Below are 23,043 nucleotides of genomic sequence, written 5' to 3'. Positions count from 1 at the left end.
AGATGCACCGAAAGTACCGAAAATAAAAGTACACCGAAAATTTGTGAAACTCCAGTATTCTACTTCAAGTATCTGCTGTGTGGTAAATCTTTTCACCTGGGATCCCCGGCCAGTGGCCACAAGTCCCTACACACCCACCACACCGGCCGCAGCAAACAGCCTGGTGTCGGTTTGCCGTCTGAAACCACGCCCTGCGCTCATTCTTGTATCTCATGTAATTGTGTTCGTGTTGCCACAGCTTAAGAACAGCCAGCGTGCGTGCGCCGTTCTCATCTCTGAGAAGAAGGTACTGGAGCAGAGTCTTGAAGGAGAGCTGGAGCGTAACAAGAAGTCCGAGGATGAGGTGAGTGTTCCATGCTGACCTTGAGCTACCGTGTGTGTGCTTGGGTGGTGTGTGTGTGCATAGAGAGGGTCTTGTGTTTGTTTGGTTGTGAGGTTGTTGTTGCGTGATAATTGTCCTTGCGTACCAGTTGGTGTTGGGCCAAGCTTCTCTCTCCTTGCATGGTTGTGAGATTTGCAGGTGGGGGTGTTCATTCAGTTATAGGGCTGTGGCGTGGTCATCGTCCATGCATAGCTGATTACCAGTCGGTATCGGAGCAAGCTTCTCTCTGAGTCTCCTTACATTCTGGTGAAACATGCTCTGCTGTCTGGTCACCTGGGGGTGGGGAGTCTTGTATTTGTTTAATTGTAATGTTGTTGCGTGATAATCGTCCATGTGTACCAGTCGGTGTCGGACCAAGCTTCTCACTCCTGGCTTGCTGGTTGACGAGCTCTGCTCTGTGGCTACCTTCCCCGGCCGGACACTGTGTTTCCTCGGGAATGAAGGATGTCACCAACACGCTGTATTGTAATCTATGTGACTGGCCGCGTGGCCCAACGGATAAGGCGCCTGACTACGAATCAGGAGATTCCAGGTTCGAATCCTGGCGTGGTCGCTTTTTTTTATAAACTTTTTTCATATGTCAATTAGCTAATTTTCAAGTAACTCATCTCAGTAAGTAGCAGCTAAATATAGTTGTCGTCCGTTGATAACCCCCCTTTTTTCTTTTGACTTTTTAAATGCTGCCTTCGTCTGTTCCTCGCATGCAGAATTTCAAGATGCAGAGAATGCTGTCCATCGAGCAAGCCTCTGTTACCAGGCAGCAGGGCGAGGTAAGTGTCTGCCACCTTGGAATGCATCGGTTTTCTTGCCATCAGCTGGATAACCGCACTGTGATGTGTTATGCAGTTCTGCCGCAAAAGAAGTTTTTTTTGTGTGCACGCATTCGTGACCTTTCCCCGCGTAGCGTAACGCACTCCTGTCGGCATTCCAGCTACAGTGTACTGTATTTCATGTGATTTAGGTGTATTAGAAATTTAGAATCTCGTGTCAGGGACCCGGCGGGTTTCAATTGTTTTTAGAATTAGGGGCCATCCGGCAATATCGATAATTTTCACGGAACCAGAAAGTTTAGTTATGACCCTCCTCCCCCACCCTCTTGGAACGAAAAATATATTGACTTGACAGCTAGAATAGATTGATGTTTCAGCAATCGATCTTTTTCAAAACGAAACTCTCCTCAACCCACCCATCCATACACGAAACTTTTTCTCTTCGTGAAGATCGATAATTACGGACAGCCCCTTAGTGACAAACATTCCCTTCACGCACAGTGCTGCATACTATAGTGCCTTAGAGTTGTAGTCTAATTTTAAGTGTTTGGTGTCCGCTCTCCCGAAACTACCGAGAATCAGGTTACACCGACCAACACGCGTTGTACATTACTCGGTCCTCCTCTTGCTCATGATTTCAGATTGCCAAATTTCAATGTAAACGCTATACAGTAGCCGTCGTGTTGCTTGTGATTTCAGATCGCCAAGCTTCAGTCCGAAGTGGCCCAGCTAGCCGAGGCGCGGGGCAAGTTGACCGAAGACCTGGACACCCGCGTCACCGAGGAGATCCGACTGCGCGAGATGTCACAGCAGCAGCTCAAGCTCATCAACTTCCTCCAGGATCAGAACGACGCTGCTGGTACCGGCAAGGTAAGCACCTGCAATCCGCCTGGGTGGCATTCAGTACATTGTACTGTTGGGTGGCGAAGAGCGGGGGGGGGGGGGGGGGGGGGGCAGCCTCTTAGTCTAGGTCGTTCTTATTTCATGTACTGTCTTAAACTGGAGCACGTGTTTGTGTTTGCTCTCACCTGTTGATGTGTTTGTGCATGCTCAGTCTCTGCACAAGACACCGAGCAGGTGTTTCCGCGGAGAGACGGGCATTCCCCTGTTCACTATTTCTCATTTCTAGTTTTTCTGTCTTAATGGTTCACATTTTTGCTCTCATGCATCGATGTGTTTTGTGCATGCTCAGCCTCTACACAAGACACCGAGCAGGCGTTTCCGCGGAGAAACGGGAATTCCCCTGTTCTCCTCGCACAGCAGCTTCCGCAAGAACGACGTGACCACCACCGCTGGAGCACCGGCAACGCGCTCTGCCGCGTCAACCCCCGCTGCTACAGCTGGCGGCGAGACCAACACCGCCGCCGCAGCCCCGTCGTCAATGGACAGTACTGTCACCACCGGCAACACAGCATCTAGCACGGCCGCGACATTGCCTCTCGTCGCCGAGAAGACAGCAGCCGGCAAGAGATCCGCCGCCGTCGCCGCCGCCAATGAGGATGACTCCGCCGCTACCGCTGCTACTGCACCGGCTGCCAAGCGAAAGAAACACGGCGTTCCGAAAATCCTAGGTCAGTTTAAGCCGCACTGGAGTATAAGCCGCACCCAGATCTTTTGTCACAAAATACAGACATCTACTCCATTTACCACCGTTAAAATTACTAGTGTTTAAAGGTGCTGCTTATAGTCCGGAAAGTACAGTATATTGTGGATTTGGAACTGGTTTACACAATCTGGGATGACCGTATCCTGGTACTACACCGACCTGTAAGTTTGCTTAGTGCACGGGTAGCGCGTGTAAAGCGCGTGACAACGGTCGCGGGATTAGGCCGAATGAGTTGAGCCCAAGTCAATCTCTCTCTCTCTCTCTCTCTCTCTCTCTCTCTCTCTCTCTTTCTCTCTCTCTCACTCTCTCACTCTCTCTCTCTCTCTCTCTCTCTCTCTCTCTCTCTCTCTCTCTCGCTCTCGCTCTCGCTCTCTCTCGCTCTCTCTCATTCTTTCTCTTTCTCAACCTTCCCGTTCCAATCTCTGATTACTCTTGCTTGTCTCAGAATCTATTCGTCTACGCAAGGACAAGGATGCACGTGCCATTCCGGTCGTTGTCCGCCGCTCCTCTCCCACATGTCGTGGTAGCACCAGCAACTACACCTTCCATGACAGGTCAGTATTACTGCTCCCTTGTTGCATTGTGTTTGCTTGTGGAGATGGTACTGTGTTGGATGAAGTTCTGTCGCATCGGTTACTGTAAAACCGGAAAGTTTAACGACCAATAAGGGTTTTTGTCATTTTGGCATGATAACGTGCAGACAGTTTAACAATGTTTGTTCAACGGAAAGAACATGCATCGATGTATACGCATCTTTACACAGACATCTCAAACCGGGTTCACAATAGCGTTTCTTTAAATAACGAAACAAAATTGGTCGTTAAAACGTTAGACTTTGTGACTCGTTAGACTTTCCGGTTGTACAGTAGATGGTTGTGTGTCCTACGAGATTCCGCCATAGCGATGTAGCATTGGATGGTGTATTGGAATAAGGGACAGACTTGTTCTGGACTCCGGACATCTTAGTCACATCTCTATCGTTCTGTGTACAAATGGCTTGTGTGGTGATACCAATTGTGCCAAATTGCACTCAACCGTGCCTTGTGTTTGTGTTTGTGTGTGTGTGCGTGTGTGTGTGTGTGTGTGTGCACGTGTGTGTGTGCATGCGTGTGTGCATGCGTGTGTGCGTGTATGTCTGTGTGCACGTGTGTGTGTCCTGGTTCTGTGTGTCCTGACTTGCTTCTCCAGCCCTAGCGGCTCTCAGGCAGCCTTCCCCGAAGGCCTTGCCAGCACGCCCAAGGCATCACCGGAAATGGACGGATTCCTGGAGATAGCCAAGTGAGTTGATTTTTCCGTTGTTGAACCCTAGAATAGGGTTGTGCTGTAGTGGACGGTATCACGAATGCATGTTGAGGCCGGTACTGTGAGTGAACAATTATTCGGCGCATATTTGTTAATATTTATTTACCAGTTAATAGGGACGTTTAGCAATGCGAAAATTCGAACTTTTGGTGGTGGCGATATTTCGCGAAAATCTATTTCGAAAAAGAAAACTTGTGAGGTTTAGCAATGCGAAATGACTTTTTCTCGAAGCTATTTGAATCTTATAGTACCGTACCGTATATGCAGGTCAGTCTCAAGCAGGGGGCTGTAAATTTACTACTCCCTGTAGTCAAATGCGTACCGAGAAAAGAGAAAGTTACTTTCGCAAATCACTGCAACTTCGCGTCCAAGTTTTCGAAGTTTCGACCTTTGTTTCTGTACTCATTCCCAGACTCGAATTTTCTTTCGAACTTTCGCTTTGCTAAACGTCCTTAATATTTATTTATTTTCGGCTTTATTCGGCCTGGTCCTATTTGGCCGAAATGTTTGCTTTGCAAGGTGCAGTGCAGTCGGCAGCAGTACAGGCCGAAAATTTAATGCGGCCGAAATTTGTTTTAGCTCTGGGGGCCGAAAATTGGTAGACTTCTTAAAATACAGTATAGGGCAAAGCTTATTACCCTGTGCTGTCTTGTAGCCTATCTCGAATAGAGGCCTGTTCTGAAGACGTGTAAAAGCCTGATTTCCAGCATGAAACGTCGGCACACGAGCCTGGTATTAATGTCGACATACATAGAAATACCTGGTTTGAATACAAGTCCGCTTTGAATAGAAGCCTAGCCCCTGACATCGGCTTCTACAGAAATATGCCCAGCTTTTATGCGTGGCATGATTACAGTATTCGTACTGCTGCATCCTGGTAGTGTGCTTGTACGTTGGCAATGGCTGACTCACAGCTGGAATGGATTGGTGTGTGGTCTGTGCGTGCTGTGTGTGTGTGTGTGTGTGTTCCGTGTGTTCCATGTGCGCTCTGTGTGTGTGTGTGTGTGTGTGTGTGTTCGTGTGTATGCGTGTGCGTGTGTGTGTTCGGTGTGTTCCATCCGGCAGTGACCCTAAGGGTGAGAAATGGACCAGTCGCTATGTGGTGCTGACTCCCACCCAGCTGCGTTGCTTCCACACGCAGATTGACAGCGCAACAGGTAAGCACCGTCACTGTCGTCTCCGATCTAGCAGAGTGTTATGCGCTTGTGTGTGTGTGTGTGTGTGTGTGTGTGTGTGTGTGTGTGTGTGTGTGTGTGTGTGTGTACTTGCCTGTTTGCTTGCGTGTTGTGGAGCCCGTTTTAAGTTTTAATGATTTAATACTTGCCTCTTGTTTTTCTACATGTATGTGTGTTACGAGTTCGCTGCTTGTCTCTCATAGGCCACAAGTAATCCCTGCTGCCTCCAATATAGCTGAGTTATGTGCTCGCTGTGTGTGTGTTTGTGTGTGTTTGCCAGTTGCTTTGAGGCCGTTTACCTTCCATTTTGTTCTCTAGAAGCCTCATTTTTGCCTTTTGCGTGTAGCGTCTATCTTGTGTTTCAACGTGTGTCGCTGCTTGTCTCTCTCTCTCTCTAGGTCTGCCTTGCGACACATTCCCGCTGTACGTCAAGCAGGACTCGCTCGTCGCTGCCGTGCTCAAGCGTAACATCTTCTCGCCGGAGCTGCCGTCGGTGACGGTGCAGGAGCGGCAGCTGTGCTTTGCGCTCACGCTGCTGCCCAAGTCGCACGCGTTCAGTGTGGTGTTCCGCTGCCCGGATCGCCGCGCCAAGACGCGCTGGGCCCGCGCGCTGCAGCTGGCGCTCTCCACCACGCCGAGCCGCGAGCAGCTGGCGTTGATCTCTGGCGGCGAGGAGGAGGAGAGTCGCTGTCAGCTGCGAACGCTGCACACCGAGCCACCCGCTGCTGCTCCTGCTGGTCCTCGCCACCAGCACCAGCTGCAGAGAGGGCATTCCTCGGGACAGCTGTCGGGCATCTCATCGGCCATTCACCTCAGCGATGATGTGAGTAGTGGTGTTTGTATATACAGTCAACTTTGCGTATAGCAACACTCGGCGGGACATCAGATAAGTGTCCTTATACCCGATGTCTCATAAGTATTACAGTTAGATGGGACTTTGCTCTGGGCATGGAAATTCTGTCGTTATTCGCGAATTGTTATATCCGCAGTCGTTACTAGCGAAGTTGACTGTACATACTCAGCAGTTTGCCCCTCCTCCCCATCACACACCCTCTCTGGAGGTATCACATGCTTGTCATGTACACTTAAGCCTGTCTAGGCCGACCACTCTCTCTTCTTCGTGGAGTTGATCGTGCAAGTCTTCTGTTTCATCTCTGCTCCTCCAGAACTGGCTGTTGGTGGCGGACGGCAGTCTGGCCGTGTTCACCCCCGTGTCGGGCACGGGAACGGACGCGGCGCGCGGCCAAGTGCTGAAACTGCCCTCGTCTCTCGCGCCCGTGCACCACATCGCGCGCAGCTCCTCCGACGTCATTGTCATTGTCGCGGGTAAGCAAGACGGCGTTAGAAGAGTACTGTGTTAGTATGATTATAACACTTTGATTTCGGTGTACGTGTAATTTTTATTTTGGTTATTTCGGTACACACAAACCTAGCATACAGACACATCTGCAGAGTGCTGTCAGTGTGTGTTATGCCATGCCATGGCTGCAAGACACGTGGGAGTCACATGACTTGATGTTTGGTTTGCTCTAATGTTGCTGGGATGTACTGTTGTATGGTATGGCATGGTGTTATAACTATTCTTTATTTTACTTGATCAAGCGAACAGGCAATGATGCCGTCCCGCCAGCGAACAATACAGAATGATGACTATGTATGCGTGCCTGTCCTCCTCTCATCCGTAAACAATGAGCTCGGCACGGTGTGAGCAGCTCTCGTCTCCTCCCCCTCATCGTCTCGTTGTCTCAGGCATACATATTCCTAGCAATTATATACTGAATAGTGCAATGAATATGACTAAATGCGCACTCATATCACAACCACGGTGACGAATAATGTATTCCGGAACGTTTTCCTGTCACTATTATCAATGGAATTCGTGACTGAAGAGAATGATGAAACTACAATAGGATTTATGCACTTGGAGTAGCTATGTCGTCTCTAATGAATGTTTCTTCGATGGCCAATTATATACTGCACTGCACTTGAGCAGTGCTGTGTTCCTAGAGCGCACCATTGCTGTATGTGCCGTATTTCCCCGAATATAAGTCGCACCTTTTTACACTAAGATTCAGGGTAAAAAAAGGGGTGCGACTTACAATCGAGCATGACTTACTACTGAAGTGAATATATCGAAACAATATTGCTCAAACCTGAAAATGGAGTACGACTCAATATGAAGTGCGACTTATAATCGGGGAAATACGGTATCTGTGAGTGTGTGTGTGTAGGGGGGGGGGGGGGGGGGGGGACACAGGGAGTCAAGTTGACATCTGTATTCCAACATTCTAGAAGAGTTGTAGGTGGACAATCCATCTTTGCCCCATGCTGTAGTGTAGAACGCACGTGTTGAAGCCAGGCTATGAACTTCCTTCCGGCAATGCAAACATCCTTGTTACATCCTTGTTTGAGCAGTCACACGAGCCGTCAACCGTTGATTGTTACCACGTAGTGCCGTGCACATCAAGTCACAAGTGTGACATGCTAAATCTTTTCCCTTGACCGCCTTTCACTTCCCTTTCACCCCAGCCACCCGTCCAGGGAGCTCCCTTGATAAGTATCCGTTTACTTTTGGAGTAATTCCCAAGAGAATGCTTCAAATATAGTCTGAGCGAACATGCATCAAACATTGACGCTTCCCACGTTGTGTCAGGACACACACACACACACACACACACACACACACACACACACACACACACACACACACACACGGCAGTGTATTCTGTTCTCTAAAGCCGTCTCTTGTCTTATCTTGTGCTGCGGCTGCTCCTGCAGGGTCTGAACGACGCCTGCACCTGTGCCACGTCCACCACGTCATGGCGCTGGTGCAGGAGATGGCGTCCAGCAGTGCGGGTCACGACAAGCTGAGTCTCAGCGTGACGTCCAGCCAACTGACACAGTGCATGTGCTTGGCTGTGCAGAAGGTATGCGTTGTTTTTTGTTTTATTTATTTTGTTTTATGAAAGTCCACTTGACTACATAGAATGGAAGACAACAACAACAACAACTGTAACTCTCTTATTGGCCACAGGCCATCGTGAGAATAAAGATTTGAAACTATCTTGTATTGGCGATGGCGCCATCGTGAGAATAAAGAGTTCAACAACAACAACAACAACAACAACAACAACAACAACAACAACAACAACAACAACAACAACAACAGCAGCAACAACAACAACAACAGCAGCAACAACAACACCAACAACAGCAGCAGCAGCAGCAACAACAACAGCATTATAACATAGTGGACTACAAAGGTCGTGTAGGTGCTATACAAGCCGTGCAAAAAAAGTGGTACGAGTCGTACTGGGCGTACCGTGTGTGGCGTCCCTGCATGCGCACTTGATCATACCTCTGCCAAAGAATGAGGCAACTGAAAAAACTCCTGCGGTGAACGCATCGCAGCTCGAGATAGGAGTTGCGCACAGGTGTTTCCCCAATGCAACTCTCTCTCTCTCTCTCTCTCTCTCTCTCTCTCTCTCTCTCTCTCTCTCTCTCTCTCTCTCTCTCTCTCTCTCTCTCTCTCTCTCTCTCTCTCTCTCTCTCTCTCTCTCTCTCTCTCTCTCTCTCTCTCTCTCTCTCTCTCTCTCTCTCTCTCTCTCTCTCTCTCTCTCTCTCTCTCTCTCTCTCTCTCTCTCTCTCTCTCTCTCTCTCTCTCTCTCTCTCTCTCTCTCTCTCTCTCTCTCTCTCTCTCTCTCTCTCTCTCTCTCTATCCCCTCCCTCCCCTCCCTCCCCCATGTTGAGATGTTTTCTGCACTGTATGCTCGGACTATGAATGTGACTGGCCGCGTGGCCCAACGGATAAGGCGCCTGACTACGAATCAGGAGATTCCAGGTTCGAATCCTGGCGTGGTCGCATCTTTTTTTCTTCTGTTTTCTCAGACTGGGAAATACACCGACCCTGTCAAAAATCTTTGTTTGACTCTGGGGGGTAGCACACATGCACTTGAACTCTCGTTTCCCCGGCCCATGCGGGACCTGACCCACTTTTAACCAGGTGCTGCATCCTGCTTTTAAAAAAAAGTTTAATCCAGAGATAGGACTAGTAGCTGAAGAGTACAGTTAGACTTTTTCGAGCTCCGTAGTTTTTCGTGCGATTTATCAGCCCAGCCGGCACCAGGCCGGTCTGGAGGTAGTTACAGGGTAGAAGAGAAGAGTGGTGAGTAGTAGATAGTCTAGGTAGTACTAGTAGGTAGACACAGGTAGCTATGCCGGCCAGAACTGCCACTCGCAGCCTGACGGAATCGGAAATAAAACTTTTGAGCTCCATCCCTGAAATTGAATCGTCCGTCTTTGAAATGGTCAAGACGCTGTCAGCGCTCGTGTCGGAATCTGCAAACCGGGAGGTCCGTCTCAAAAACAGGATTGACGAACTGGTCATGCAGATAACAGGACTGAAAGAGGAGGTTGTCGCCATGAAGGAGTCCGCCATTGCAACGGCAAGTGTTACCTCTCCTCCGGCTGAACAACAGCCCCAGATGCAGAGTACGACGAGGCGGAAGGGATCTCGTAGCCGTACGCGAAGAGACCAGGTCACCAAGTGCACTGGTGCAGCAGCAGGAGAACACCGTAGCGCTTTCAAACGCGTACACGTGGATGACACTGGCAGTGATCGTGAGATCTCGAGCGAGGAAGACGAAAGTTTTCAGACTGTTGGGCGCCCTCCAGTCAAGCCCCAGAAAACATCGTTCGACCCAATCGCTGATGAATCGTGGAAACTAGTATCCAAAGAACCCCACCAAACAAGGAAGGCAGTCGTGTATGTGGGAAATCTGCACGCGGATTGCACAGAGGAACGAGTGACAGAGTTCACTCAGCAGCGATCTGTGGCCGTGGCCAAATCCGTCAAAGTCCATGAGTGCAGCATGCACACCACGGAAGACGGGAAAGTCTCAGCCCGATTGACGCTCGACGCCACTGGATTAGAAACAGTCACTGCTGCGAACTTCTGGCCACGACCGCTTTACGCTCGAGCCTGGCGACACCGCAAACGGCCGCAGGGTGACAGCTCATCTGGTGCAGCTGGCGCCGGCAACGTGGGCAGCAGAGGCGATAGGGACAGTGAGGAAGAGGCTGCCTCAGCTGGAGCGATTCAGTCACACAAACACCAATGAACACCAGCTGCGCAAGGACATACCCAGTAATGAAGTTCCTGCTGACAAATGCTTTTGGGCTGCTGTCAAAGTTTGGAGCCTTCCAGCATGCTGTTGCACGGAGCAGATCTGACATCGCCATCGTAACAGAGACTAAACTCACCCCGGAGAAAGCCTCACTATCTGACTCCTCCATGCCGGGCTTCCACCCACCCCTCCGACTTGACCGATCTGCTCAAGGTGGCGGAGTTGCAGTCTGGGTCAGGGACTCCCTCTCCTTTGACCACCTGAGTGACATCAACTGCCATGGCCATGAGGTCATCTGGCTTCGCCTGCACCTGGACAATGGCCAGAAAGTAGTTGTATGTGCAGTGTACCGACCCGGGTCGTGCCCTGGACAAGATGTCTCTCTGCTTGAGTATCTTGACTCAGTGATGGATCAAGCTCGATCCCTCGGGAACAGCGTCGTGATAGCCGGGGATTTAAATGTTCATAATGAAAGCTGGCTATGCAGCACGAAGACTACACCGGCTGGTGAATACATGGAAGAACTTTCTGCGTTCCACGGGCTCCACCAGCACGTTACGCAACCGACACGTGGTGAGAACACCCTGGACCTCATACTCAGCGACTTCTCGGAGACCTCAGTGGTGGTAAATGTACTGGACCCCATTGGAGCATCAGACCATGCCACCGTTGTGGCCACTTTTGATGCCACCCCACTCCGCGAACCACCGACTAAACGGCGCGTTTGGAGGTATGCTCAGGCAGACTGGGGCCGGCTTCGGCACTTCTACTCAACAGCAAACTGGGATATATCAGAAGACCCCGAGGCGTCGTGCAGATCAGTAACCGCTGTTGTCATGGAAGGCATGAATCGCTTCATTCCACACAAAGAACTTTCGACGAAACCAACAGATCCATCCTGGTGGACGCCGGAATGCTCAGCCGCTACCCAGGCAAAGAAGAATGCATGGAACCGTCTCAGGAGATACCCTACCTGCCACCAGCATCTCATTGACTACAATGCCAAAGTCCGAGCCTCTGCCAATTGCCTTCGTCTCGCAAAGCAGGCAGAATCTGCCCGCATCCGAGATCGGCTCAAACATGGATCACTGCGAAACAAGCAATGGTGGTCACTCCTGAAGCAAGCTGCAGGCTCTGGCCGCAGCTCGTCTATCCCTGTCCTACGCAATGCCCAGGGTAGAGAATATGTCACCAACCAGGAAAAGGCTACTTGCTTTGGAGAATTCTTTGCGAGCAAATGCAGTCTGGGTGATCAAGATCTACAGCACTCCGACCTTCCTGACCTTCCTCCTAGGTGTATTTCTGCCCTGACAACTGTCCGATTTCGGGAAGCGACAGTCCAGCGCCAGCTCCGCCAGCTGGATCCAACCAAGGCTACCGGACCCGATGGCATCCCTGCCAGAGTTCTGAAGCAGTGCTCAAAAGTTTTGGCTGCACCACTTGCCAAGCTGTTCTCACTCTGTTTTCGGTGTCATGTCCAGCCCTCTCTCTCTGGAAAGTAGCCCGTGTGGTCCCGATACACAAGAAGCAATCTCATTCTGCTGTTAAGAACTACCGACCTGTGTCCTTGTTATCTGTTGTCTCCAAAGTCATGGAGAAGATTGTCAACACTGCCATAATCAATCATCTTGAGCATGAAAAGGCTCTGTCCATCCACCAGTACGGATTCCGGCAGGGGCTCAGCACATCTGACCTTCTCACGTCTCTCAACCACTCCTGGGTCTCCGAAGTCAACCGTGGTGGCGCAGTCCGAGTGCTGGCTGTCGACATAGCAGGAGCATTCGACAAAGTTTCACACCGAGGCGTGCTCCACAAGGCTGCGTCATATGGCATCACTGGTCCCCTCCTCAACTGGCTGTCTGACTACCTGTATGACAGGAAGTTGCAGGCAGTAGTCGGCGGAGCATCTTCAGAACCATACAAGATTGATGCTGGGGTCCCACAAGGGAGCATCCTTGGGCCCACACTGTTTTTGCTGTACGTGAATGACGCCTGCGACGTCCTACCGGAAGGGATCACTCCGGCTGTTTACGCAGATGACACCACGCTTTATGCCCACATCCCAACGCCACATGCTGTGACAGAAGTGTGCCGCAACCTCCAAGCTGGTGTGGATGCACTTGCTGAATGGGGTGCTCAGTGGCGCGTCACTTTTGAGCCAACGAAATCACAGGCCATGACTGTGTCCCGCCACCGCAGACCCTGGGAGACACCACCCATCAAGTTCAACGGCACAGTGGTCCCAGAATGCTCGCGGCTGAAGCTCCTTGGAGTGACGTTTGATGCCCATCTAACATACTCGGAGCATCTTCGAGGAACTGCAGTGCGTGCCACACAGCGAATTGGTTTCTTCCGGAAGGCATGCCATGTCCTGGACCCACCGGGCCGGGCCACAGCATACCGGGGGTTCATTCGGCCTCTAATGGAGTACTGTCCACTTGTATGGATGGGAGCTGCGGCTACCCATCTCTCACAGCTGGACCGAGTCCAGCATCGTGCCCTCACCCTGATTGGGACAGGGGCTGCAATGGACACTCTGTCCCTGCGGCGCCGTGTGGCCGGCCTCACAACTCTGTACAAGCTCCATTACATCGCAAGCCCGCCAGCTCTTGCAGCGACACGCCCAGCCAGAGCCATCGCACCCGCCATCGCGCCTGCCACACGTCGCCGCTCGGCAGCCAACCTTGCGCACGAGCTTCAACTCCAGACAGCCCTGCCTGCCAGATCGTGCAATGTTGCGCTGCGCTCTTTCCCGGAGTGCCTCATCGAAGCCTGGAATGAACTGCCAGCCACTCTCCTCCGCGATGCACCGTCTGCCAAAGGGATGCAGCAGTTCAAGGTTCAGACCTACCGCTACCTGAAACGGTCGGGTTGGTCATTGGCCACGGACATCGCCCCCTAGGCTACTGCCAGTACGACCCTGTTCATGTTCTCGGAGCACTCCCTTCTCATCAAACTCCCAATCCATCTGTCTATATCTCTCTCTAACTCTCCTCTTATCTTTCGTCAAATCTGCACGGCAATCAGCCTCTACTTTCGCCTCAGCATCATGATCTTGATACTGCTATATTTGTACTTGTTTGCACTCATATCTTGGAATAACAAGTTTCCTGGTTTCCTACCCCCCCCCCCCTCCTCTCTTTCCTACCCTTAGAGTTCTTCCTCTCCTGCTCCCCTCCCCGCCCTTCCACTCCCCATTTTGTTTCCTTTGGTGCACATGTGCAGCTGTGATGCCGAGACCCTTGGTCGGCTGAGCTTCACAGGTCCCACCCACTCCGTCCTGCTGGATATGTACCATTGTGTCGAGTTCGTCTCCTCATTTTAGTTCATCATGCAGTGAGTGTTCAATAGTAAAAAAAAAAAAAATCCTTGGCTCTCCAACTGAGTCTAGTCTGCTCAGATTTATGTCGGGCTTTGTAGTACTGTCGTGGACATGGAAATCCAGTCGATTGACCGTGGCCGGCGCCCTCAGCGCGTACAGAACGCTGTGTGCAGTGCACACACATGTTGATCCGATGCGACCAGCACGCCGTGGCGAATAAATCCACGTGTGTGCCATGGTGTACCGCTTATCCATGGCTGCACGGCCAGCGCCCTGGGGCCGCTAGACGTGCGACCGGATTTCCATGTCCACGGCAGTATAATATCTAGTATGGAAGGCATTTTCTGATTGTGTGTGGTTGTGTGTGTGTGTTTTGCAGGTGCATTCCAAGACATTGCTGGCGGTGGCAAACACCACAGCTGTGGATATCTACCGGGTGGAACAGTCACTCAGTATTGTTGATGAGGGTGTAAGTGATTGCCTGTGTGTTTGTGTGTGTGTGTGTGGGGGGGGGGGGGGGGGTGTAAGTGTGTGTGTGTGTGTATGTATGTGCGTGTGTGTGTGTGTGTTTGGCCTATGTCTGTGTGTGTGTAAGAAATTTAGTGCGTGTGTATTCGTACTATTTGTGCATTACCTGGTCCTGTCCACCAATCTTACCAGGGTTTCAACTAAAATCCTTCTTTTTCTCCTGTGTGTTATGTGATTGTTTGCAGACAATTGACATTCCCACCCAGCCAACATCCATCACCTCATTTGTATTCACACCTACCACTCTAATCATTGTGGGAGACGATGTCCACTCGGCGCAACTCAGCAACTTTGAGCACATGTGTGAGTTTCTTGGGTCGGTGTGTGTGTGGGGGGGGGGGGGGGGGGGTGTGCACATGTGTGTGTGTGTGTGTGGCTTTGGGGGGGGGGGGGGGGGGGCTGTTCTTTTAGGGATGAGTCTGTTGGCCTGGAGAGGCGGCATTTTTCGGACTTGGATGAATTGTTGAAATGTTCTAAATTTCCCGTTGTTACCACCGAAATGAGATGTTGTCAAAGAGGAAGTTTTAATCCTTCAGAAGTGTGCTGGTCATACATGTGACTTAGTTGATTTGCCAGCTACTCGACGTGTACCCTTACGCCGACAGGTGTGATGTCTGGCTCTCGAGATTGTACTTCTATACGCTGACTGTTATCAGGTGTACACTAGCTTCCGAGTTTTAGTTGGTTTGCAGGACACCGTTAGGAACGGTTTTAAAATAACTGGTGTGCTTGGTTCCTTGAGAGTGTCTTACGGAGCACACACGTATTCTACGAGAAGCACCTGGCATGCGTTCTGGGTTTTGCTGCCCCCTGCTACCTTCAGCTGTGGGAAAGCATGCCGGGGGCGTCACATGACAGTGGGGAGCGGTGCGACCAGGGGGATCTCAGTTGGTGAGTACTTCAGGGGCGTCGCATGACAGTGTGGGGGGGGGGGGGTCACATGACAGTGGGGAGCGTAACCACCGGTGATCAGCGGTGTCCCCGTGGAAAACAAATCGGATTTTCGGCCATCAGGTTTTAGCCCCCGACAGGTACTCTGGGCATCCTGGAGGAAAAGTGGTGCGAGACGTACTGGTCGTACCGTGTGTGACGTCCCTGCATGCACATTTGATCACCTCCCACCCCTCTGCCAAAGAATGACGCAATTTAAAAAAACTTCTCGGGTGAACGCATCGCAGCTCGAGATAAGAGTTGCGCACAGGTGTTTCCCCAATGGAACTCACTCTTATTTGCACTGTATGCTCGGATGATAAATGTGACTGGCCGCGTGGCCCAACGGATAAGGCGCCTGACTACGAATCAGGAGATTCCAGGTTCGAATCCTGGCGTGGTCGCATCTTTTTTCTTCTTTGTATCTTTTTCTCTGACGGGGCACGCAGGCGCTGCTTCCATCTCTTTGTCTTGCCTAGGTTTCATTTCTGAGTCTTCTTGCTGTCATAATACTTGTGTTGTTGCGTTCTAAGTCTGTCTTGTCTTGTCCACTTTCTCTGTTTGTGCATGCTACGGCGGTGGTCTTAGCCTTCATTCGGGACTCCTCGAGGGCACCGAACATGGCGGGAAAGACTCCTCGCTACGTTTTCTGTGTTGCTGCCACCGATGAAGAAGATGAGGATGAGTTCGTTGTCTGCTATGATGGTGAGTCCCTCTTTATTTTACAGAGCATGTGTGTGTGCGGAAAAACGCATCAATTTAGCTATTTGCGATTTCCCTCGTGCTCGGAACTTTCCACCGCCTGTGTCCATAGCGTTCACTTTGTGTATGTGTGGGCACTGGGCGGGCGTGCATGTGGACGTGCGTTGCTGTGTGTGTGTGTGTGTGTGTGTGTGTGTGTGTGTGTGTGTGTGTGTGTGTGTGCTGGCTGTGTTCTGTGCAGAATTTGCCATCTTTCTGAGTGCCAATGGCCACTCGGCGCGAACCATGCGCTTGGAGTGGCCGTCGACTGCGACCAAGTTTGGTAAGTAGCCTCTGTTGATGAGAGTGTTTGGCTACGGAGTTCTGCCATCACTTTTACCAGCGCACATCTCCTTATCCAGCAGACTTTTAGTCACGAATGTGCTGATCGTCTTCACTTCAGCCGGTTTCTATTCTAAACTTTTAAATCTGGGAATGATAGACTGATGATTTTTTTCTTTCTTTCTTTCGTATCTGGCTTGCAAGTGTTGAGTTTCGGAGAGAAAGGAGCAGTACGCGGCGTGTGGCCTCTGGTTTCCTATTGATAGCCAGTCACTAGATTTATGGAGTTATTACTTCAAACACGAAACGAGTTTGCACTTGTTAACACTTCCATTTTCCGTCCCACCGACAGGCCATCAGCTTCACAGAATGAATGACAAAATACAGATTGCCAGTATTTCGCGCATCGGGCATCAGCGGAGGCATTCATGAGGACGGGTTTTCGAACTTGTTTTAACTCGGTTGGGGCACTATTCGTACGGTTGCCGAGATTTCCTGTTGCTTAAACACACATTGGCACTTTATAGTTCACCTCGGTATCTTTAACTTACTGTGCTTGTTTTCTCTGAGTGTGGTACAATGCACACATCTACATGTACTGATTTGACCTGCATATCTGTACGGTGTTTTTCCTTTCTGTGTGTGTCAGGTGTGAGTGGCTCGACGTTGTTTGTTGGTCAGCGCAGCGGTATTCGCTACTTCAACTTGCATTCTGGAAAGAGGTACGTCAGCTCAGCTCAGCTCGGCTCTCTCTCTCTCTCTCTCTCTCTCTCTCTCTCTCCCCTTCTCTCTCCTCCTCTCTCCTTCTCTCTCTGTGTCTCTCCCCCGATATTGGAAACGTAGAATGGTGAGTCGTGTCTAAATGCTTCGACACGTACAATTCACAAACGTCGGCCATTGCAACGGCCTTCACACAGAGACAGTTTGTAGCAAGAGTATAATATCCCCCCAAGAGTGTGCAACTCTGCATATGGGGTCTCCGACAGCGAAAACTCACATTGCGTGTCTCAGATACGTTCGTACTACGTACAAGCGAAGGATAGCGTGCGCGCTATCCGATTATCTGCCATGATCATGCTGGGGATTTGCATACCCGCAGCGAGTTTCTGTCAGAGAGTGCTTTTTTTATTACTCCGCTGCTCGCTAAAAACGGGCTGCAAACGTACAACTGCGACACTGCACCACGTGATGTGAGTTTTCGCCGTCGGCGTACCCCATGGAAAGGGCATCAGGAGTTGCACACTCTTGGGGGGTTATAAACTCTTGTTTGTAGGTGTATGATCATCCATGCATGTGATCATAACACCCACCGCTTCACACGGCTCAGCATTAGCATTTAAAATTTCACGGTTCGCGTGAGACTCGGCTGGAAGCCCAGTTTTCCGCATTCGTCGTGGGAACGCCACCACCCTCTAGGATCAAAGGCGCAGATGCAGCGCCTAAACGGTGGGATTAGCATTTGACCATTCGATATTCTTTTCCCTGCCTGAAAATCATGGTGAAGTGGTTCAGGTATGTATCCTGTGACTGGCCGCGTGGCCCAACGGATAAGGCGCCTGACTACGAATCAGGAGATTCCAGGTTCGAATCCTGGCGTGGTCGCATCTTTTTTTCTTCTTCTCTTTGACATACTGGATTCCGATCAGAATGGGAAAAAAGTACAAATTACCTGCACACATCATCTTCAAGTCAAGTACATGTAGTCTTTTTGCTGCAAATTACTACTAGTATTATCACAGTCAAATTTCGGCCATCATCAGTTTGCCGGGAATTGTTGTTGTTCTTCTCCAGTGGTCTGCTTGATGTCAAGTCTCCCGTTCTCCTGAACACCAGCCAGTGCACGTCCACGCTGCGATCGGACAGCACAACACCGCCATTGCTACTGCTGGAGTCAGCATCGGCCAGCAGCAACACCGGGGACGAGGCGGCTACTCGTCTGGTCTCGCTGACGGACTACAGGGACGACGCCGATAGCATTCTCTCCTCCATCATCTCCGCGTCGCCGGTGATCTCCGGTTTCCGCCGAAACGCCCAGCGTCTCAGCTCCGAGTCCTTCACCACCACCACCACCGCTGCTACCGCTGCTGCTGCCATCGTCCCCGCCGCAAGTACCACCGCCGTTAGTAGCGGCAAGGAGAAGAAGAGCGGGCCAAAGTCGTCCTCGTCGACCACGGCAATCAACACGGTCGACGATCCGCTGTCCACGTCGCGCCCGCGTTCGTCAACTCTGTAAGTAACCGTCGATGTGTGTGCTTGATTTGAGGGAGATTCACCAATGTGTGTGTGGGGGGGGGGGGGGGAGGTTCACCAATGTGTGTATTTGGGGGGGGGGGGGGGAGATTCACCAATGTGTGTGTGGGGGGGGGGGGGGGGGGCGGCGCCACACATACATGCTCTTCACTCCATAGACCTAACAAGGCCAGCTGTGCGGAGATTGCGTGCACTCCACTCCTATCCTATCTGTACCAGTGTACATTCACATTCTGCCTAGATCTACATGTACTCACCGTCATCTGCCTCTCTGCTTACAGGGCGTCTCGTCCGTCAACACGTCTATTCAAGCGCAGCAAGGGGATGGGCCCTTCCACTTCATCCACTTCCTTAGCTGACAAGCTCACCACGAAACTGCGGCGTTGAAGTCACTTGCTTTTTGCAAAGTGCTCCTCAAGTTATGTGGCAGCAGCGCCATGTTCAACCCGTTTGAACTGGGTGAGTTGTTCACAAGAGGAAGGCATGTGCGCGCGCGTGTGTGTGCATGTGTGTGTGCATGTGTGTGTGTGCGTGCTTTCAGTGAACCTCTGGCCGTATTGTGCCCTTCCCCCCCCCCCCCCCCCCCAACATGCACAGTCGTACCCGATGAGTTTTGCTGTGCCTCTACCTGGCGCACAGGATGGTTGTCTCATGGCCTGAGTTATGCCTGTGTTGTTAACAACACGTCTTTGCCGCGCACGATTGCAAAGGGCACAGCCGTCCATACCGTCCCGGCTACTACTGATCAATGATTAATTTAATTAACCGAGTCCCACGCTATACTGGCTTTCTGAGAATGACAATATTGTTGACCAAACCAGATCTCTCTCTCTCTCTCTCTCTCTCTCTCTCTCACGCACACGTACACACACGCACACGTTCCTCCATCATCTTGCTCATGCATCCATTGCACCGTAATCATCATCATCATCATCATCATCTTCACACATCACTATCCCATTGTTTGCCGGATTTCCCTACTGGTCATAGTCCCATCAACTACTTTGATTATAATATATATATACCACTTTAAAAGCTTGTTGTCTATCTTCTCATCGGTAACCGCCAGTAGACACCGTCTTGAAACACTAGTACATTACCGTGTATTCTGAGTCTAATTTTCTTTCTCGTTCATCTCCTACCGTTTCTTCGCAATTCGAAGACCTTCCGCTGCACTTGACTTGGATCCCTTTCTAGAATGTGGGGTTTCGCATTGTTTCCTTCCACTCGAATTTGCCCTTTCAATCTGATTTGTTCTTTTTCCGGTACTTTATTTCCACTACTGATATTTCATGTTAGAACATGCGTGAAAGATTCCGTTTTATGCGTATTTGTAATGCTTTTCCGCTTTGTTTTCCGAACATTGTGAGTTTTATTCTGCCGGAATTACGTGCCCCGAATCCTTTCCGTTTGCTTGTGTCGCACCAATGCTGCGCTGGACACGCACATACAGAGTCTACCCTCGCGTGATTTCCGCGCGACTGCACCGAACGCGTGCGCGCACGCAACTCTCTCAGTGCCGTGGACTAGGGTTCTGTGCCTGACTGTCCGTAGGTGGCACAAGGACCCTTGATCTCGTGTAATCTGCCCATTCGAAAATGCACGTACTGTAAATATACAGAAATTTCGGCCGCTGTTTAATATCGGCTACACACGGAAGGTTGGGTGTGGTCCTCGAAAGAGTGCTCAATGCACCGGGGTGCAGAGTTTCATACAAAAGGAATAGAATACGAAGCTTGTGTTGGCTGTGACTCCGAGTTTCACGCCTATGGCGATCATCAGACAGCAATGATTACAAAAACTCAATGAATGTTCTTGATATAGTGTGGTAAGGTGCCAGTGGAATCAGAGAATTTAAGCGCAAATAAGGTCAAGCGGTGATTCTATGCATGTGCTTGCAAGATTAGCGCCAGACATCAGGTGTAATCCTGGTTTATGTAACTGGAGGTGTGAAGTTAGATAGGTAGAATTTGTTCTCATGTCTGCACTTGGCCACTAGCTCCGATCGCTTGTTGATGTTCACCCTTCTGTCAGCATGCAAGATCTCCAGCTTCTCACGCAGACAGAGAGGGCAGCGCTTGGTGGCATTGGAGTATGCTGGTGTTTGGGCGACAACTGACCAACTGATGCTGTACCCGGCATTCTTGCGCTTCATGTCCCAGATGAGCTTCGACAACTCGGTACTCTTCTCCATTCGCTCATGCCTCATTGACGTCATGTGTCCGTCGTATCGCTTCTTGAACGTCATTTCCGTTAAGCCGAGGTACTCATTTCGTTCGTCTTTTCCGGTTTCTGTCACGCTGGCCTTGTATACGATTGACTGGATCTGGCAGTTTCCATGCATGGGGCAGTTAACTTTATCCCTGCAGTTGCATCTTTTCTCTGTTCTCTGTTGATCATCTTTCTGCTTCTTCCGTAAGACCGAATTGTTGTGCGCCTTTAGTACACCAGACATGTTCTGCATGCAGCTGTAACTTTTACTGTGTTACTGTTGAATATTTTGTTTAGGCGTGAAGGAGGTGGGAAATGCTTCTCGACGAGGTGCAAGAATCTTTGCGCGACATTCGTGGCTACTGTTTTGCTGAACGGAGGATTGTACCAGATGATCTTTCGTCTGCGGTTTTTCTTCTTTTTCTCTTCATCTTTTTCTCTCTCCTCCATGTACACGATCTGCTCGGCGTAACCGCTGGCCTTGAGCGCACTGTTGTACAGAGGTGCCGCCTCCTGGAAGATGTCTCTGTTGGACGAAATATCTGTCAATCGTCTGCTGATAGACTTGGGTATTTGTTGGATGATGGTTGGCGGGTGGTTGGATAGTGTGTGGACGTACATCGGCGTGTCATTTGGTTTTCGGTAGGGGCGGTAGGTCCCGTCGGCTAGATTAAGTGTGACGTCGAGGTAGTTTACGACCTTCATGCCGGCATCGATGGTAATTTTCAGCCCAAGATCTTTAAAGATACGGCATATCTCCTTTCTTGCTCTGTCTGCTGCACTGCCTGTCGCATCTCTCAAGACCGCCAACCCGTCGTCGCGGTAGAGTCCGATGTTATCACTGTCGAACTTATCAGCTAGCTTTGACAGTGCGTAAGTTCCCACTAGCTCGCATGTCTCTGCTCCGTCAAAACAACCCATTGTGACGTCAAATAGGCCTCTTCCGTCCTTTTTCATCCATGCTGCATCACTACTAAACAAGAGCGACTTTCGCGCATGCATGATGATATCTCGATCTTGCTGGCTGACGTCGGAATGCTGTGCTGCGAATGCAATGGATTCTTCCAGCAGGTCTTGGGAGATTGTTGGGTAATATTCCACTATGTCGAAGCAGACAAACGTGCATGCCGCTTTATTGTCTATTTCTCGGAACCAGTTGACGACTGCAGCGGTATTCTTCCAGGAGTTTAGTTTCAGTTTGTCTCGTACTTCTTGGGTGATCCTCGCCAGGATATTCTGGCTGACTTTCCCGATCTCACTTTTTGAGGGGTTGATGAGTCTGCATGGTAAACTTTGTGAGAAGTTGGTTTTGTGATCTTTTAGGGTTATGTACGCGTTTTTCTTCGCCATGGTCTCGGCTCGGTTAGCGATGTTGAGGCTCTCTGCGATGCCTTTTGCTTCTTGGTTGATGTCGTTTTGGGCGTTGTCAGGGGCATGCTTGTAGTGCTTCGTGACGTTGTCGTTCAGTAGCTTGGTGTACTGGTCAGGGCTGACTTCGTAGATGTTCCTCGTCTTATCTGCAGAGGCGAGTATGTTCTGTGATGATTTGATCCTGGTCCGGTCATCTTGGAGCTTGCGCTGGAGCTCGTCGCTCACCCTGCGGAATCTAACGTTCTCGACCAGGGACCACAGGTCTTCCTCGAACTTTTTCATGTCATCCACTTGGGATGACATGTCGGCATATCGGCTATGCGGCACCGCACCGACCCAAAACGCCGAAATTAAACCGCTGATGACATGTTTTCACAATGGCTATGGTGATGGACTGTACTAGTATTAACCCTGTGCCGAAAATAAATCGCTGCCGAAGTGTCGAAAATCGTGAAATACTGAACCTTGCCGTTCATGTTTGGCATTAGTGTTGTTACACTTTGGTTGATCTTACATATAACTGGAAAACAAATCCGTTGATCCCCCGAGCTGCAGAGAGTGCTCAATGTCAGAGACAGAGCTTAGTACATTGCAGACTCAGCGGAGGACGTTCGGGTTGGTTGCAACTCTGAGTTTCATGCCGTTAGGCTATCATCAGACAACTGATACTCGGGTCTACCCAACACTTTCTAGCCATACCTTACACCAGATTTAGTGCTAAATTTGTTTATGCTTGTGGCCCTATGTGTTTATAAGCATACTGTTGGGTAGACCCGAGTATCAGTTGTTTGATGATTGCCTAACGGCATGAAACTCAGAGTTACAACCAACCTGATCGTACTGTGAAAACATGTAATTTTAGGTGTATTACAATTTCGGTACCAGGGATCTGCCAGGTTTCAGGTGTAATGTAGAATTAGGTGACCAACGTTCCCTTCACACCCAATGTATACTCTGGTGCCTTTTAATTAATAGGTGTAATCTAAATTGAGGTGCCTGGTTTCTCTACCGAAATTGAAGTTACACCGAAAACATTGTGTTTTACAG

General features: G+C 50.3%; 1 protein-coding gene and 4 non-coding genes across 5 annotated transcripts in view; all 5 read left to right on the top strand.

Moving 5' to 3' along the window:
• LOC135821156 (citron Rho-interacting kinase-like) overlaps positions 1-19,927 on the top strand; it is a 46,745-nt gene extending 26,818 nt beyond the window's left edge. The window contains exons 28-44 of the mRNA XM_065334222.1: positions 239-343; positions 1,090-1,152; positions 1,852-2,022; positions 2,345-2,723; positions 3,204-3,312; positions 3,947-4,036; positions 5,126-5,217; positions 5,634-6,058; positions 6,402-6,561; positions 8,014-8,162; positions 14,063-14,152; positions 14,397-14,514; positions 15,730-15,846; positions 16,085-16,165; positions 16,814-16,886; positions 17,956-18,393; positions 18,696-19,927. Coding sequence (XP_065190294.1) covers positions 239-343; positions 1,090-1,152; positions 1,852-2,022; positions 2,345-2,723; positions 3,204-3,312; positions 3,947-4,036; positions 5,126-5,217; positions 5,634-6,058; positions 6,402-6,561; positions 8,014-8,162; positions 14,063-14,152; positions 14,397-14,514; positions 15,730-15,846; positions 16,085-16,165; positions 16,814-16,886; positions 17,956-18,393; positions 18,696-18,801 — 2,766 coding nt within the window. The 3' untranslated portion in view covers positions 18,802-19,927. The remainder of the gene's footprint in view (positions 1-238; positions 344-1,089; positions 1,153-1,851; positions 2,023-2,344; positions 2,724-3,203; positions 3,313-3,946; positions 4,037-5,125; positions 5,218-5,633; positions 6,059-6,401; positions 6,562-8,013; positions 8,163-14,062; positions 14,153-14,396; positions 14,515-15,729; positions 15,847-16,084; positions 16,166-16,813; positions 16,887-17,955; positions 18,394-18,695) is intronic.
• Trnar-acg (transfer RNA arginine (anticodon ACG)) lies at positions 863-935 on the top strand. Its single transcript has one exon. It is a non-coding gene; the product is annotated as a tRNA-Arg (tRNA).
• Trnar-acg (transfer RNA arginine (anticodon ACG)) lies at positions 9,025-9,097 on the top strand. Its single transcript has one exon. It is a non-coding gene; the product is annotated as a tRNA-Arg (tRNA).
• On the top strand, positions 15,473-15,545 carry Trnar-acg (transfer RNA arginine (anticodon ACG)). Its single transcript has one exon. It is a non-coding gene; the product is annotated as a tRNA-Arg (tRNA).
• On the top strand, positions 17,694-17,766 carry Trnar-acg (transfer RNA arginine (anticodon ACG)). Its single transcript has one exon. It is a non-coding gene; the product is annotated as a tRNA-Arg (tRNA).
• Positions 19,928-23,043: the final 3,116 nt, after the last annotated feature.

This window comes from Sycon ciliatum, chromosome 7 (genome assembly GCF_964019385.1).
Source record: "Sycon ciliatum chromosome 7, ocSycCili1.1, whole genome shotgun sequence".
Classification (NCBI taxonomy): Eukaryota; Metazoa; Porifera; class Calcarea; order Leucosolenida; family Sycettidae; genus Sycon; species Sycon ciliatum.
This window is presented reverse-complemented; position numbering and strand designations above follow the sequence as displayed.